Source organism: Ciona intestinalis, chromosome 4, assembly GCF_000224145.3.
Source record: "Ciona intestinalis chromosome 4, KH, whole genome shotgun sequence".
NCBI classification, from domain to species: Eukaryota; Metazoa; Chordata; class Ascidiacea; order Phlebobranchia; family Cionidae; genus Ciona; species Ciona intestinalis.
The window spans coordinates 5419716-5434846 of NC_020169.2; the positions used below are offsets into that span (position 1 = coordinate 5419716).

General features: G+C 40.2%; 1 protein-coding gene across 4 annotated transcripts in view; it reads left to right on the top strand.

The window, feature by feature from the left end:
* Positions 1-15131, top strand: part of LOC100181247 (thrombospondin type-1 domain-containing protein 4-like) — a 38667-nt gene that overhangs the window by 20787 nt on the left and 2749 nt on the right. For all 4 annotated transcript variants that reach the window (XM_018811800.2, XM_018811799.2, XM_018811802.2 and 1 more), the window contains 6 exons: positions 2717-2901; positions 7945-8422; positions 8732-8858; positions 9417-9624; positions 11864-12034; positions 12247-12414. In XM_018811800.2, coding sequence (XP_018667345.1) covers positions 2717-2901; positions 7945-8422; positions 8732-8858; positions 9417-9624; positions 11864-12034; positions 12247-12414 — 1337 coding nt within the window. The remainder of the gene's footprint in view (positions 1-2716; positions 2902-7944; positions 8423-8731; positions 8859-9416; positions 9625-11863; positions 12035-12246; positions 12415-15131) is intronic.

Below are 15131 nucleotides of genomic sequence, written 5' to 3' on the forward strand. Positions count from 1 at the left end.
AAGCGACAAAATATCAAACACGGGACTTCATTCGCTCAGAAAGTTTTCGAATTTCGTCCATCTGATAACTGTTTGCATGTTTTGACCGGACGGGCATTTGGGGATCTTTGTAATGCTTGTGCATAAACAAATGCGATTATGACGCATGGTTGCAGGTGCTCGCCTGACTCCCCTGTCCAGATTGATTGTCGGCGACCACACAGTCCGAACAAAACGGTCTTTTCACGCTGCATTAAACCGGCGATCGTATCGCCAAGATAGCACCGACACGAGTAACCACTTTGGGAGGAATAGTAGCCGGAAGATGATTGTCTTATGCTCGTTAAAAGTCAAGCACCTAACGCCTCTCGACATAAGATAAACATAACGAACGATACAGCATCAACAACGTTTCATATCTCCTGTCCCAGGTGTCGCTCTATTTTCGGCAACCGTGAAATTTGTTTTGCTGCGAAAACCCGTCTTCTGCACAGTTATCGCCGATTAAAGCGATCCGAGACTTATCCGTGTTCGCGCCTCGTTCGTAGCCAAATTCTCCTTGAAAACAGACACCCGTGCGCATAGATAGATAAAGGATAACTTGGTCAAGATTCCGCAAACAACGCATGCCCTTCTACTGGGCTGTGAAATCTTTAGAATCAACAGCGTTAGAATCCCTTATGATCCAATTATTTCGAATCATAAACCCTAAGAAATAGCATACAAAGCGTGTACTGTGCCTGGCCCATGCACCCTGGTATGCCTATTCATTGCTAACAAGGTTACAACACATTTTGTGCCCATGACTTGCGTGGCAGATATGACTTAACTCTCCATAATTGTTTACTTATATACGGTTAACGTGACGAGCTGACAAGCGAGAAATTGTAAATGAAATAATTTGTTGTGAACTGCTACTGGGGGAGGTGTTAAAGGGAATGTATGACTCGCGTTTTTAGTCTCATTTACTTTAAGGGGTTTTAATTGACCACACTTTGCGAATGTTAGAAAGAACCAACTGTTTTTATATGGATATAAGACTGTTTTATTTCTGTTTATGTTGTTTTAGTGATCAGTAAAACGGGTATTCGGTTTCTGTGGTAAACTTTGTAACTGAAACAATTTTAGAGAACTGGGTACAACGGTCTATGTTTTAATTCTCCCTTTTCGTCCCTTTTGATAGTAATTGTCTCATTTTGCGTCGTTCATATTTCAAAACGCGGTAAGACACATTGGATAATTTATGTGCTTATGGCATCTATCTTACCCCACTGTTTTTATTTTTAAGACCCTTTAAGAAACCGTTCCGGTCTCTTAAAACTTTAATTATTGCTGCAAATAAGTCGCCCACTGCTGTTAATGACGAAAAATTGCTACATGTTGCCCGTTATAACAGTGGAGCTATAGTTTCTATATTGAAAGCGGGCAACCTTGTCGACCTTGATACTCAAACCATGACTTTTTCCGCTCACGTTTCTGACGAATTGAGGTTACAGTATCGGAAGATGAATGAACACGTGACTTACTATAGCGACTTGGAGGTTACGGTTAATTTAAATACATCGATCTGACACAATTTCTTTAACAGTAGGGTTCGTATTTGGCACAAATAAAATGTTATTTTAGAGTGTTACTTTTCGCTATATGACCTGGGTAATAGGCGTGGGCTAAAGTGTTTCAAGCGTTACTTTGTAGCATAAACAGCATGCCTTGCAATCGACCATCCGTCCATCCGTTCGTCTGAGATTTGACTGCTTTGAAATTAATCTGTCTCGACAAAGAAGCGGTTGTTTACCACATACCGGGTCCTCTATATGGTCGCCTGTCTTCCTAACCACTTCCCGGCGGTTTTAACCGATTTACTGCCGGCTGGTAACACAATTTTAGCGACTTTTCCGATAGCGGTTTTTCTGTCAGCCCGTAGCGACAGGGTTCACTAACGTAATTGTTTTCACGACTTTGTTTGCTCAGTTCAGCGTTTACATAGCGGAAAACTTGGCTTTAATCCTTCTAGGCAAGTCAACGTTGTGGCGAAGTCCATACTTTTTGTCAAATTAGCCTTTACCTAACCTTGTAGCATTACGCAACCATTCTCCACATAACGTTGTGGTATCAGTGTAGTTCTGTTGAAATGGTGCCTACATTTATGCACAATCTTAATCCATCAGGTTTTTTTAAATATACTATATGTATAAATATATAAAAACTTGAAGAAAAACTTTAAATAACGACTGTGGCGCTAAATCCAACCGATACAATAAAACTATAGTAAATTGTTGTTAAATTAAAAAAAATATGTTGCTGCAAGAACAAATAAAAGTTGTTATTATCGTATTTTATTAGCATTATAGTAGAGTAGGGGAAGATGGGACACCTTTTTCTTCTATTTTCTCGTCCCATTTGGTACTAAAGAAAGAACATTAAAATAATTATAAAATCGTATCCTCACAACTCCCATAGACCGTCATTAATTCTTTAAAACACGATTAGGATATTTAAATATTATGTGCTAAAGGTGTCCCATCTTCCCCCACAGTACTATATAGTAGGGTGGGGGAAGATGGGACAATTAACATCGTTATTTGGGAGTCGGGAGGATACAGTTCTATGATTATTTGAATTTTCTTTGTTTGCTACCAAATGTGACGAGAAAATAGAATGAAAAGGTCCCATCTTTCCCCACCCTACTATATAATGAAAACGTGCAGTCATTTTGAATTGATCATTTTCTTTCCAGCGTTACGATCAGCCGGCAACCCATCGCGTATGTACATTAATGGTGACCTAAAGCTTGGCCTGCTGGACCCCAGTGGTAGATACAACGTTGCAGGAACTTCTTTCGATTACCAACGACCTCGCCTTTCCATGAAAGGCGAAACTATGACGGCTAAAGGGCCAACTACCGAAGACCTTGAAGTCTTGGTAAGAAAATTAACTTTTTATCGATCTTCCGCATATGACGTAACCTGTCTATATTGCTTAAGTTTGTTATGCGTTTAGCAACTGCCGATCAAAGTAGAGTGCGCGAAACGCTAACGATTAAGATTAATTATCGTTTAAAAGAGTCAAGGGTGTTGTAGCAACACGACCAAGTTTACCACTGCCAATTTTTACACGTTAAGCTCCGAATATTAATTGAGTAAACCACGACTAACGCGCATTGCCCGGTAAAATAAAGACGGATCGACCCCCGAGCACAAGGGTATCGGGTGTCGTGAAAATGTTTCTGTGTTTGATGCCGATTGTCTGACTAGTAGGTAAGCGCTCGGCTAATCGGATATTGGTTTCCATCATCCATTTAATTTGCCCGTCACGTCCCGGGGGGTTGCTAACTAGTCAGCAACGCTAGGCTGAAAAAGGCAGTCGACCACATGCACACAAGGTGTGTGTTAACGAGGTGAATGACAGACGGTTTCGAACCAAATTAGGAACCGCGTAATCCTCACCCGATCCGTCTTCTTCGGCTTTCGGCTCTTTAGGTTGGGTGGTCAGTTTGAAAACAGAGTGAAGTCCAGATAACAGGTTCAATCCATCACGCTCTAATTGGCGCGGCTTAAACTTCATCGCATTATCTTATCAGCTATGCAAATGTGTTGTTAGTATCGTTTTTCACAAACGCTTTTGAACTTATCTATAAATGTGCACGCTATGCATAAATGTCGAGGTAAATTCAATTCATCAAAATTTGTACTCTAGTTATGTTTCCAAGATTCAACCCACGCCTTCTTCCCGGTCGTTTGGCGCTTTATATTTACACAGAATCGCGTTACACTCGTTATCGTAACCTTTTTAACCTGGAAATTTTAAAATACCTCTTACATGCCTGTACCTGAAAAACATGCCCAAATTTAACGTTTCCAAACCCCAGCAATTATTTTTACGTGATTAGGTTCCCGTATGATCACTACATAAACCACCCGTGTTGGAATACCCATCCGCTTAGGGTCACGAGCTTTAGCACCCCTGCAACCACAAAACCATGGTTAAACGTGTGTCTCATCTATGTTTACGTACGTACGTGACTTCAACCCGGTATTATAGATAACAGGATACCGTAAACCCTCCGAACCTTTTACCCCTTCAATTCACCGTTGGTTACCACGCCCTCGTATGCGCTGTTTTCACGGAACATAGGTTTCCTTGGGCAACCGGATGGAATCTGTCATCTCTTTCTTCTCAGAGTCGCCACGTTTTAATCCAGTTAAATTCTATTTAGACACCCAGTCATATGGAGTACGTGCTTGTCCGTAACTTTTTGCGATAAGCCTGTTGTGTATTGTCGTTTGCACAAAAGATTGGGAGTCCCACTGATCTTGTCCAAAAAGATAAATGAATGTAATTTACTTTTCCTCGCGTAGCGGGGCAACGACAGTAGGCATTATACAGTAGGCCGGGGAAAGATGAGACACCTTTACATTATATTTTATCGTCCCATTTGGTATTAAACAAATAACAGTTAAAGATATAACTCCCATAGACCGTTGTTAATTGTTTAAAATACGATCATAATACTTAGTTATTATGTGCTAAAGGTGTTCCATCTTCCCACACAATAATATAACATTTGTTTCATATACACCTTGTGCCCGCCTACGAGTTGCCACGTATTTAACTTTATAGATATTCCAACTCGTTATCTTTCTTTCAAAATCACTGAACAATAGAACCGGTTATTCGCTGTCAGAATGTGGTCTCTCAGTGCAGATGTCTCCCGGAAAATTTCAGAAAATTTTCAAAAATAAATGAAAATGTCAACTCCTATTTTCTAAAAGATTACATCTGTTTGCCGCAGCTTTTATTTTTATTGGGCGTTTGGTTCAAATCAGTAAAGGCGCTGTAGAACACAAAGAGCTTTGTTATGATGTGACACCTGAGATACAATCATTTTATTTGAACAACACTGATGATGCCGTATTAGGCGGAATATATATCTTGCGGAATACGATTCGATTTTTTGCCGGGTATGCATTTCGTAGTCTTTATCTTGATACATGAATGTTATTTCTTTATATGAATCGGCAAACTTAAATCAGCACTAGATCAAATTTAAGTTCATAGCATTTATTATTGTTTCTAGGATACAATGCTTTTTACCCCCAAAATAATCACCAAAAATGACTCATACACGGGCACAAGATATATAAAACAAACATCGTGTTATAGCTACTGTTGTAAGGATAAACAAGTTACACGCATGTAAAACAAACGGTGTGCTATCTTATTAAAAGATCTACTTCTACCTTAAAATTCCTGACCGTTCTGGGCAATTAGTTTTGTGTTGCCTTTTGATCTTTAGTGTCCAGCTAAGTGGTAAAGTAAACTTCGCAACCATAAAAGTAGATAACTATGTAGTCAGTGTAGAAAGCCTACTTAAAATTCCCGTATAGACAAGTTCCGGTGTCGTCCCATTGCTCATTTAAACTTAATCCATGTAGAAAGTACTATACGGATTTAAACTTTAAAATTTTTATATGTATTAAATTTCTATATGGGTGAGGTGCTATAGGGAGATTGGTTTATTATCCCTATAACGTTTTGGAAGTAAAACAACATTAAAATTGAGGTACTTGGCTCGTTTTGCCCCGCCATCGCTAATGTGCATTAGTTTAGCATAAGTTGGCAAATTTAGAATGCTATGTTCGTGCATTGGAAACCTAACTCTGTGTTAATCACATAAGCCGCGGTTAGTACGCGTCAAGTTAAGAACTAAACGCCCCAAAAAACTAAGATGCTTCAACTTTTGGCGCAGCTCCAAAATTAGGTGACGACTGAGGCTTCCACGATGCTTAAATTCACGCATTAGCTCCCCTGTCTGTTTGGGTTTGGTTTCCAAGATAGCAAACGCCGTATCAATTAAGATGATTTTAAAACCAGGATTAACAGCGGCTAGAAACGGTTGTTGAAAAGTAAAAAAAAAAACGGGAGTTGGTTGGAATGGTGCAACTTAAAACCAATATTGTTTTTTCGATAAAATATACAATGCTGTCGGTGAGCGTTAACCTGTGTCATTCTAAACTTCCAGTGACCTTTACATTTTAAAGAACTTATGGTGCCACCATAAAGAGGTTCATGGGCCGACTGTGATATGACCAATCCGTTAAACCATTGCCAGCTTAGCTAGCCTTGTCTGAACAAATTGGATTAGACCAAGATAACATCGGCTACCGGCTGCTCGCTTGGCGATCACGTTGGCTTGTTTGCTGCAGCTGTTGGGATAATTACTCCTGACTATGGCGCAAAAATTCGGTGGATTTTGCGACACGGCGTTTCCTTAGTTGGCATTTTTAAGTATGCTTGGTGGCGCGAACACCATTGTACAGCATCGCTGGTTGCCTGACTATACTTTCTTCAAATGTTTGATTTTGTTTCCGGTGATTTATAGTTATGTGGGGGAATATGGGACACAGTTTCATTCTGTTTTCTATTCTTATTTAGTAGTGAACAAAAAAACACCTAGAGAGTTATAAAGTCGCATCCTCACGACTATATAGACCGTTGTCAATCTGGACACATATATATTATGTGCTAAAGGTTATGTGCTAAGCCACTATGCATTCTATAGCAGCCGACCACACCGATAATATATTTTGCTTATGTCCCACCTTTGGTAGTTTATGAATTAAACTATATCGCGGGTAGCAAGAGCATATAGTAGAGTGGGGGAAGATGGGACACCTTTAGCACATAATATCCGAATACTCTGATCGTGTTTTAAACAATAAACAACGGTCTATGGGAGTCTTGAGAAAATAGTTTTATAATTCTTTAAATGTTTTTTGTTTACTACAAAATGGGACGAGAAAGTAGAGTTAAAATGTGTCCCAACTTCCCCCATCCTACTATATAACATTACTGCTTGACCGTACTTATGTGAAGATTCTTCTAATTTGTAGCGTCAGTATGCTTTTAGTTTACATTTCCACATCTTTTGCACACGTCCCACTTTTTCTCTCAGCACACGTCCTTCTAATGCAGATCTTTCGAAGGTTTTTGCAAAGGGCCCGACAGCCATACATAACTTGCGCATCTTCTGGCCTAAATTCGAAACCTGTTTGCTCTCAGGAGAGTTGTTTGTGGCCCTGTACTTCTAATTTGCTCTTCGTTAAGGCCCGTTAACCCAGGCATTTGAAGCGTTTTGTGTGTTAGGAGTCGCTCCGCATGCCTTAAGATGCTTGCGCTGGTTTGCCGCCTCTATATTTACAACATCCGTGTTAAATTTCCCCTCACACCTAAGTTGCTTTTAGGTAGGAGTGAAATTATAGACACACACTGCGCTGATTCGTATCAGTTTCACCTTCTGACCTCTGAAAAGGAGTAAAAAAACTTGTCCTTTGGGATAGTAATGGAAATTCCACTTCACACATTACTGACTCGGGGGAGACCTATCGATTTGTGTTTTGCACTTCGAGTCTTTCTCTTTACGTTGACGGAAAATAAAAGGTTGTTAGCCCGCCGAATTTTAAATTCCCCTGGCCTCTTGCCAGCTTCTTAATGTTCCCTCACCCACTCCGTTAAATTAGATTAAGGGGCAACAGGGACACGGCGGTTGGATTCGCGTTTAAACATTATCCTACCATGTACGGTTAGCTTAACATTAATGTTACGAAAACCTCTCGGAGGCAAACGGGTTATGTACGGAAACCGTACGGAAATTAGGGCGGTGTTGATTTTGCAAATTAGAGTACGAGATCATAGGCTTTGCGTGCAAAACATGTTCCAACGTTACAAAGATCTTAATTTAAGTGATCTTGGGTGGCCTTAAGATTAGAGTAGGGTAAAATGTGGGCTTTGTTTTTATTCAAATTATTCTCATTCTTAAACAAAGATTATTTACAGAATTATATAACCGTATCCACGATTTTAAAACAGCGTTGTTAATTATTAAAAACATGATTAGCAAAGATGGGATTTAGGTGCTATGGTATTCCATCTTACCCCACAGTACAAAGTTATCTAATTTTCCAGCTTTATTTCCAACACGATAACCCTGGGATCCAGTACGAGTACATTACACCACGAAACCCACCTGTTACAACTACAAATAGTGGACCTGAGAATCCAAGAGCCAGCGAACTCGACGGCGGAAACTCAGACCATGGCTTTGACCTTGCTCACCGAGATGGGAATACTCCGTCATATCCAACGCACACTGGGACTGGACGCTTTGCTGGCGGTAATACAGGCGCTGGCATGCATATCTATCGCAACCGTTATACTGCTGTGGGACGCGGCTCAAGTTACTACCGGAACAGGAACCGAAATTACGGGAATCGGATTTCTGACGGCGAGTCTGTGGATCGCGAAGACAACTCAAACGTGAGGAGAGAAATCACGCGAATACATCGACTCAATGGACCGATCGTGGCGGGAGGATCGAACCCGTTAGGCCGCACAAAGTGGATGAAAGTTGGCTTCGGTCAATGCTCGCAAAGTTGCGCTGAAGGTCGGTTAACATTAGAAATATACATTATGTTACTTATGTTTGTGATATAGTATTTTTAATACCACCGGTTATCCGGTATAAACGCATTAATTTTATTCTTATGTTTCATTTGCGATTCGGCAAGACTTCATCAGGGTTTTTATAACAGAGGATCTAAAAAAATGCACAAAAGGATTGTATAAAACGTGCACAAGTTTTTCAGCGCTTTAAATTCATGCTCACTTGGCCACCACTTTGCATACAATGTACTTTGTAAATTTTTAATCCTTTTTATTATTTAAAATATTTACCTATTTTTATTGACAACAGGTAAGAAGACATCAATCATCAAGTGCATACAGTTATCATCCCGACAAACCGTGGACGACCAGTATTGCACTGGACAACGACCTAATCCTCAAGTAAGAAGATGTAACCGCCAACCGTGTCCTGCTTAGTAAGTACTCCATGTATGGGAATACGTTCCTTTGGTCAAGATGTTTAACGGTAATTGCTCCAGCCCAGTGACCTTTGATAGGTCCAAGTTGTCGGCCATCCAAGTTGTCGGCCATACATTTTATTCTATTCCATATTCCAATAGACATTCATATTTCATACATTACAAAAAATGAAAAATCCTTTAAATAAGCACTTACAAATCGTGCATGAGGTGTATAAAACAGAACACCCGTGTTATAACAGTTCTCGTTGCCCTGCCTTTCAAGGGTACATAAGTTACATATACATGGTAACTTGTAAGGGGCGCAAGGTGTATAAAACAGAACACCCGTGTTATAACGGCTCCCGTTGCCCTGGCATGAGAGGATAAATAAGTTACATATATGTGGTGACTTGTAAGGGGGTGTAAGGTGTATAAAACAGAACACCCGTGTTATAACGGTTCTCGTTGCCCCGCCATGCGAGGATAAAGTAGTTACATTGATTCATTCATGTACAAACTAGACCACAATCACCGCTATTTCTGTATTTGTAAACCTACTTCTTACATCACCAGCTACGACGTTGGAGAATGGCTTGAGTGCTCAAGGACCTGCGGGTATGGACGGCGCACACGAACAGTTATATGTCGTCAGTTATTCGCTGGTAATTTCACTTCGGCCGTCTCCCATAGTAGGTGCAGACGGCTCACCAAGCCAGCGTCTCATGAACGATGTTCGGTGCGAGAATGCGCGCATTGGGAGCCAGCAGCACAGTGGTCACCAGTGAGTAAATTCAAGTTTGATGTCCATTTACAATTCTATAAAAGTTGAGTGTATGGATAATTGGCCAACGCTGGCCTAAATTCCAAGGTCACATAACGTGTTTTGCCGTGGTACCTCACCCATATGGAACAGTTACTTTTATAAAACACTTGCATTAAAACATTATTAGGATGTTTACATAAACGTAATAAGCCAAACCTGCCCTAAAAACTCGTTCTTTTAACTTAGCCTCCTCCTAACAGTAACCCATATATAGGATAAAATGTGCATATGCAATGTTGGGGTACTGAGCCAACTCTGGCTTAAATATAATGTCCCATGGCGTGCCTCACTGTAGTATTTCACCCATATATAAGTACAGCGGAAACAGTATGATCATAAACCTTGTGATAAAGCATTCAGATGCTATAAGCCTAGTTAGCTGCGTGATCGTCATTTACCCATCGTAGCATACATGACCTCTCGCACGCTGCTTGAAACTGCCGCAACAGACAATGTTAAATTGTTCCGTGGTATGTTGTTTTTAACATAGTCTGCTGGAAACTTGGTTTATAATTATCAATCGCGAGAAGCAATCTTTCAATTACAATCTGTTTTACCAACAGTATGCAGAAACCGCACGCTAACAGGTTGCAATATATGGAAATAGAGTAGTGAATAGAAATAGCTTCCAATTCAAACACAATGCGAACGCTTTCACGCTTGTGGTCGCATAATTCTTCCGCTTTTCTCACATTTAAGCAAAGGCCTGAATAGCATGCTTGTCTCCAAGCCGCTGTTGTTGTGTGTTTGTGTGTTTTCTCCTTCAAATTATATAAGCCCAAGCTTCACGAGCAAGCAAACATGGTCGTATGACTAACCAAATCGTTGGATAAGCCGTAAACATAGGGGTTGTTGTCTTTTATGTGTACCTGGCACTTGAAAAGCGACCCTACCCTAATTTGTAACATAAGTCTTTACTGTCGTATGCGGTACGCCACTACACAGTGTATTGCACCCATAACAAACTGCCTACGTGACTAAAGTTTAGGATTTATATGTAACGTGTAGGTTTGTACAGCTAGTTAGGGTTCAAGGAACGCTCATTAAGCCATTGCTGTGTTTAGTTTCCCATCCCCCGTCATTATGTAGCTCGATTCTGCCCTTTACCGCCAATATTGCGGTAAATTGTTGTAAATATTTGAAAGGGGAATAACAGTCGAGATACCAGGGCAGGTACAAGGTGTAAGAGTTTATGGGAGTGTGTTGGAGCCGATTTAAAATGATTGCCAAAGTTTAAACGAGCAAACAAAAAATTGCGCCAACCCTAAATTGTGGTTTGAATTTGTAGCCTAGGTAAACTAGATACCGTGCCGGTCTGGATTGAAATACGCAGCAAAAACCGCGTTGCAAATTATTCGTACTTTTTGTGACATTGACGAGTTAATGAAAAGCGAAAATCGCATGTTTCAAATCAAGTGCGGGGAAATGACATTGGTACAAACGCTCATTCGAATTTCTAAAACAAACAAGCGTAAGGTTTGGATGAGGGTCAAGCACGACGAAATACGTAAAAAAACTAAAACCAAATCCAATAAATAGTGCGCTGTAGGATATCTGGTGGGGAAGAGGGGAAACTTATTTTCTTGTCCCGTTTTGTAGTGAACAAAATAACATTTAAAAAATTATAAAACCGTGGGAAACTTTTTCATTCTATTTTCTTGTCCCGTTTTGTACTAAACAGAATAGCATATAAAGAATTATAAAACCGTATCCGCACGACAGCCGTATACACCGTTGTAAATTATTTAAAACACGATCAGGGTGTTTAAATATTTTGTGCAAACGATATCCCGTCTTACCCCAATCCCATCATACATATTTACTGTAAGATTTATAGTTTACTATTCGTTGAACTTTATTTTTGCTACAAAATACGTAACAAACAGAAAAGTCCAAAGAATAGTTTACTATAAGTATAATAAGAGATATAGTAGGGTGGGGGAAGATGGGACATATTTAGCACATAATAACCAAACATCCTGATCGTGTTTTAAACAGTTAACAACGGTCTATGGAAGCCGTGAGAACACGGTTTAATAATTATTTAAATTTTCTTTGTTTACTACCAAATGTGACGAGAAAATAGCATGATAAGGTGTCCCATCTTCCCCCACCCTACTATACATATTTCACCCAATAGATCATCGGTCGCTAGTTCAAATAGTATATTTGTAACGCTTTATATTTGTAACTACAGTGTAGTTCCCGATGTGGAGCTGGGACACAGACAAGACACTCAGTGTGCAAGAATGGTGATGGACAAGTCCTTTCAGATCATGAATGTGGATCCGTACGACGTCCAGCTACTATGCGATCCTGCGACGCTGGGCCGTGTCTTACCAAATGGTTCTTCACAGATTGGGAACAGGTAAAGTATTTTGCATGCATAAGCAAACACATATGTACCTTTTAAGTTTAATGGGCCATGAATGCCAGGATTTAGTTTGAAGTACAACGTTCTGCCGCCTAACACGTTTCGCTCTAATTACTGTGGTGTGGCATGCCGTCGAATTTATTTCTCATTATTTTAACTCGATTAAGTCCTTAGAACCCTAGCACTTAAGTTCTCGTATGTTTCAGTGCTCTGCCGACTGCGACCGTGGTCAACAACGCAGGAACGTCGTCTGCATCAACACGGCAGATTCAGCAGCGGGATGTCAACGAAGACATCAACCTGAAGCGACACGAACATGCGCAAGATCTTCATGTGGGGTTAAATACGAATGGTTCGCAGGGAATTGGGGTCCAGTAAGTTTCTTCCGTTTATCGCCTGAATTTCACCTTAAATGCCCTTTCGGGCCTATACATTCATTATATGTCTGTTTGCATTGTTACACAATTGCCGGGCAATTCGGTAAGCTTCGCTCCAACACCAGTGGTAACTCCTGGGTTGTGAAACTTATCTGCCCTACAGAAAAACAGTCACCCACAAAGTTTAACTTGTAAGCGGGTATGAAATGTATAAGACAGAACACCTGCGTTATAACCACTGTTATTTCCCAACACCCTTAGATAAATCAACTTTCATTCATTCAACATTCTCTCGCTTGAATAGCACATTCAAGGCGCTTACACTTATTTGCCTTTGGTTAAACCCACGGCGGGACGTCTTTGTAATCTTCCCAACCCTACCACCCGTATCGAACACGGCTTAAGACTCGCTTGACCTTCGCACCAGCCTCTCATTCGAAGATTATCGAAGGTTTTTTTTCCATTCATCATCCCCGCACACTGGGGTGGTCAGCTTTCTTCAATAATGTTTGCTTACAGCCGGCGATGCGATACTTTCGAACACATGCGGTCTAACTGCACCCTAGCCTATTCCACGCCTTTAATAAGTTTAATTAGGTATTTATCTCCACCATAAAGCAACCCTTATTACAGTTCAACATTAAGTAACCTTAGTGACTAAGCATAAACTACATAACTCAACATATATATTTATATATCATATGTGCTATCAAACATAGTGTTCAAATAGTTGGCTCAATATAGCCAGCAGTAGGTATTCACGTAAACCGCAATGTAGAGGGAGAACTGCAAAGAACAAAGTCCCCGCACCCTCTAGCCACTGATGTTCCGCCCATATTTCGACCCCAACTTTGTCCTCAGATATTTGATTGTTATGTGTAGATACGCTAACGACCTTTGCCTACCGCATGCTAATGTTGGCTGGTGTTTCGCAGATTTAGAATATACAAGATAGACCTTAACTTTTCTATACTGGTAAATTGGTAAGATAGGTAAGTAAAGAATGCGGTCTGCATAGAACACGTTTGTTATAATTTGATAATGAAATTTACCGCCCACGATCACACAGAACGAAGCCTGCCCTTTGCCCTTGTTAGCTTTCTGGGTGTTTGGTGCAGCGCGGTAATCTTTTTCCTTCAAATTAACATTACTGAGCGTTGGTGTCGACTTGCACTTAGCGTGTTGACTACAAATATGTTGTTCGCGGCCGCATTTCTGGTGTCCTGGTACAGCAGCAATCATTAGACCATAGAACCATACCTACCAACTACTATTGGTATTTAAACTTTAGAAATGTGATACCTTCGCGGTTCCATATACTGTATGCTCTCGAAATGGGTGTAACGTGCCCACAAAAACGGGTGAACGCAACTCGGAGTTAATCCTGTTTCTGTTTTGATTCACCAGGGCCTTAAACCGTTAATTATTTATGCGGGGCCAGCGGGCGCGACTCATGTGCTAGAATATAAACCTGGGCGACCCGGAGATGGAACGGCGCTTTAGGTTGATAACGTTTAGACCTAAGTGCATAAAATTTATAACTAAATGATTTTTCGGTCAGTTTTAATACAAACATGGGCGTTTTATTTTAACTCTGACATCACTGAAGATGGTTTTAGTTATAAAACCGTATATACCTTTTAGATGAAAATCGTATCATACTTAAGCCACAGGCGCCAAATAAGACAGTTAAAGGCGTCTATTTCTTAGATATCTCTACAACAAATACAATTTGTGGTTAAAAACAGCTGCAAAATTGTCAAATAAATGAGGCTTTTCACACCCGTGGAAAATGTGAATTCCACTTTCAGATCAAAATCAAATAATGTCAGGTTAAGGTGGCGTTCAACCCGCTTATTCACCATTTGCAACCGTTATCTTTGCCTATAATATATTAACTGTAAAGTATTGTGTGGGAAGATGGAACACCTTTAGCACTTAATATCCAAACATCCTGTCCGTGTTCTGAAACAATTAACAACGGTCTATGAGAGTCGTGAGGATACGGTTTCATTATTCTTTTTTTTCTCGATTTAATACTAAATGGGACGAGAAATTAGAATACGAAGATGTCCTGTCTTATCCCACCCTGGTGTACCAATTTTATGCGCGAAATAGGAATCCGTATTATAACTCATAAAGTTGCCTCGCCATGCGAATATAAATAACTGACATTCATTTATTCGACCACAAACTTATATGGGTGGTAACTTGTGAGCCGGCAACAGAACACCCGTATCATGTGAAACAGAACACCCGTGTTATACCGACTGTCGTTTTTCCCACAACGCAAGGATAATTTTTATTATTTTGAATATTTTAAGCGAATGTTTTGGCCTATAATAACAAACCTGTAATTTTAACATAACTATTTAGGATTTCTTTTCCCAGAAGTCTTATAAACAGCCAGTACCACATGAAACAAGCAATTTCATTTCGCCAGACGTTAATTTTTAATGAGGTCCAATAAACCAAGCGAGTTTACGGAGAATTTAACTCAATGCTGTTTCATCCATGCATATTCGCAGCAAAAGTTAATAACCATCTTACATCCATAAAAAATCGTTTTCCGCGGCGCTTCGTACTAACTGTAAACTCAGCAGGCAAACAGTTTTCAATTCGCTTTTACATTTTAGCCAGACACAGAGGCGACTGGACTAACCACAGTAGTACGTCTGTTTCCTACACTCGTGCTGACTTGCTCTTAGTAAGAT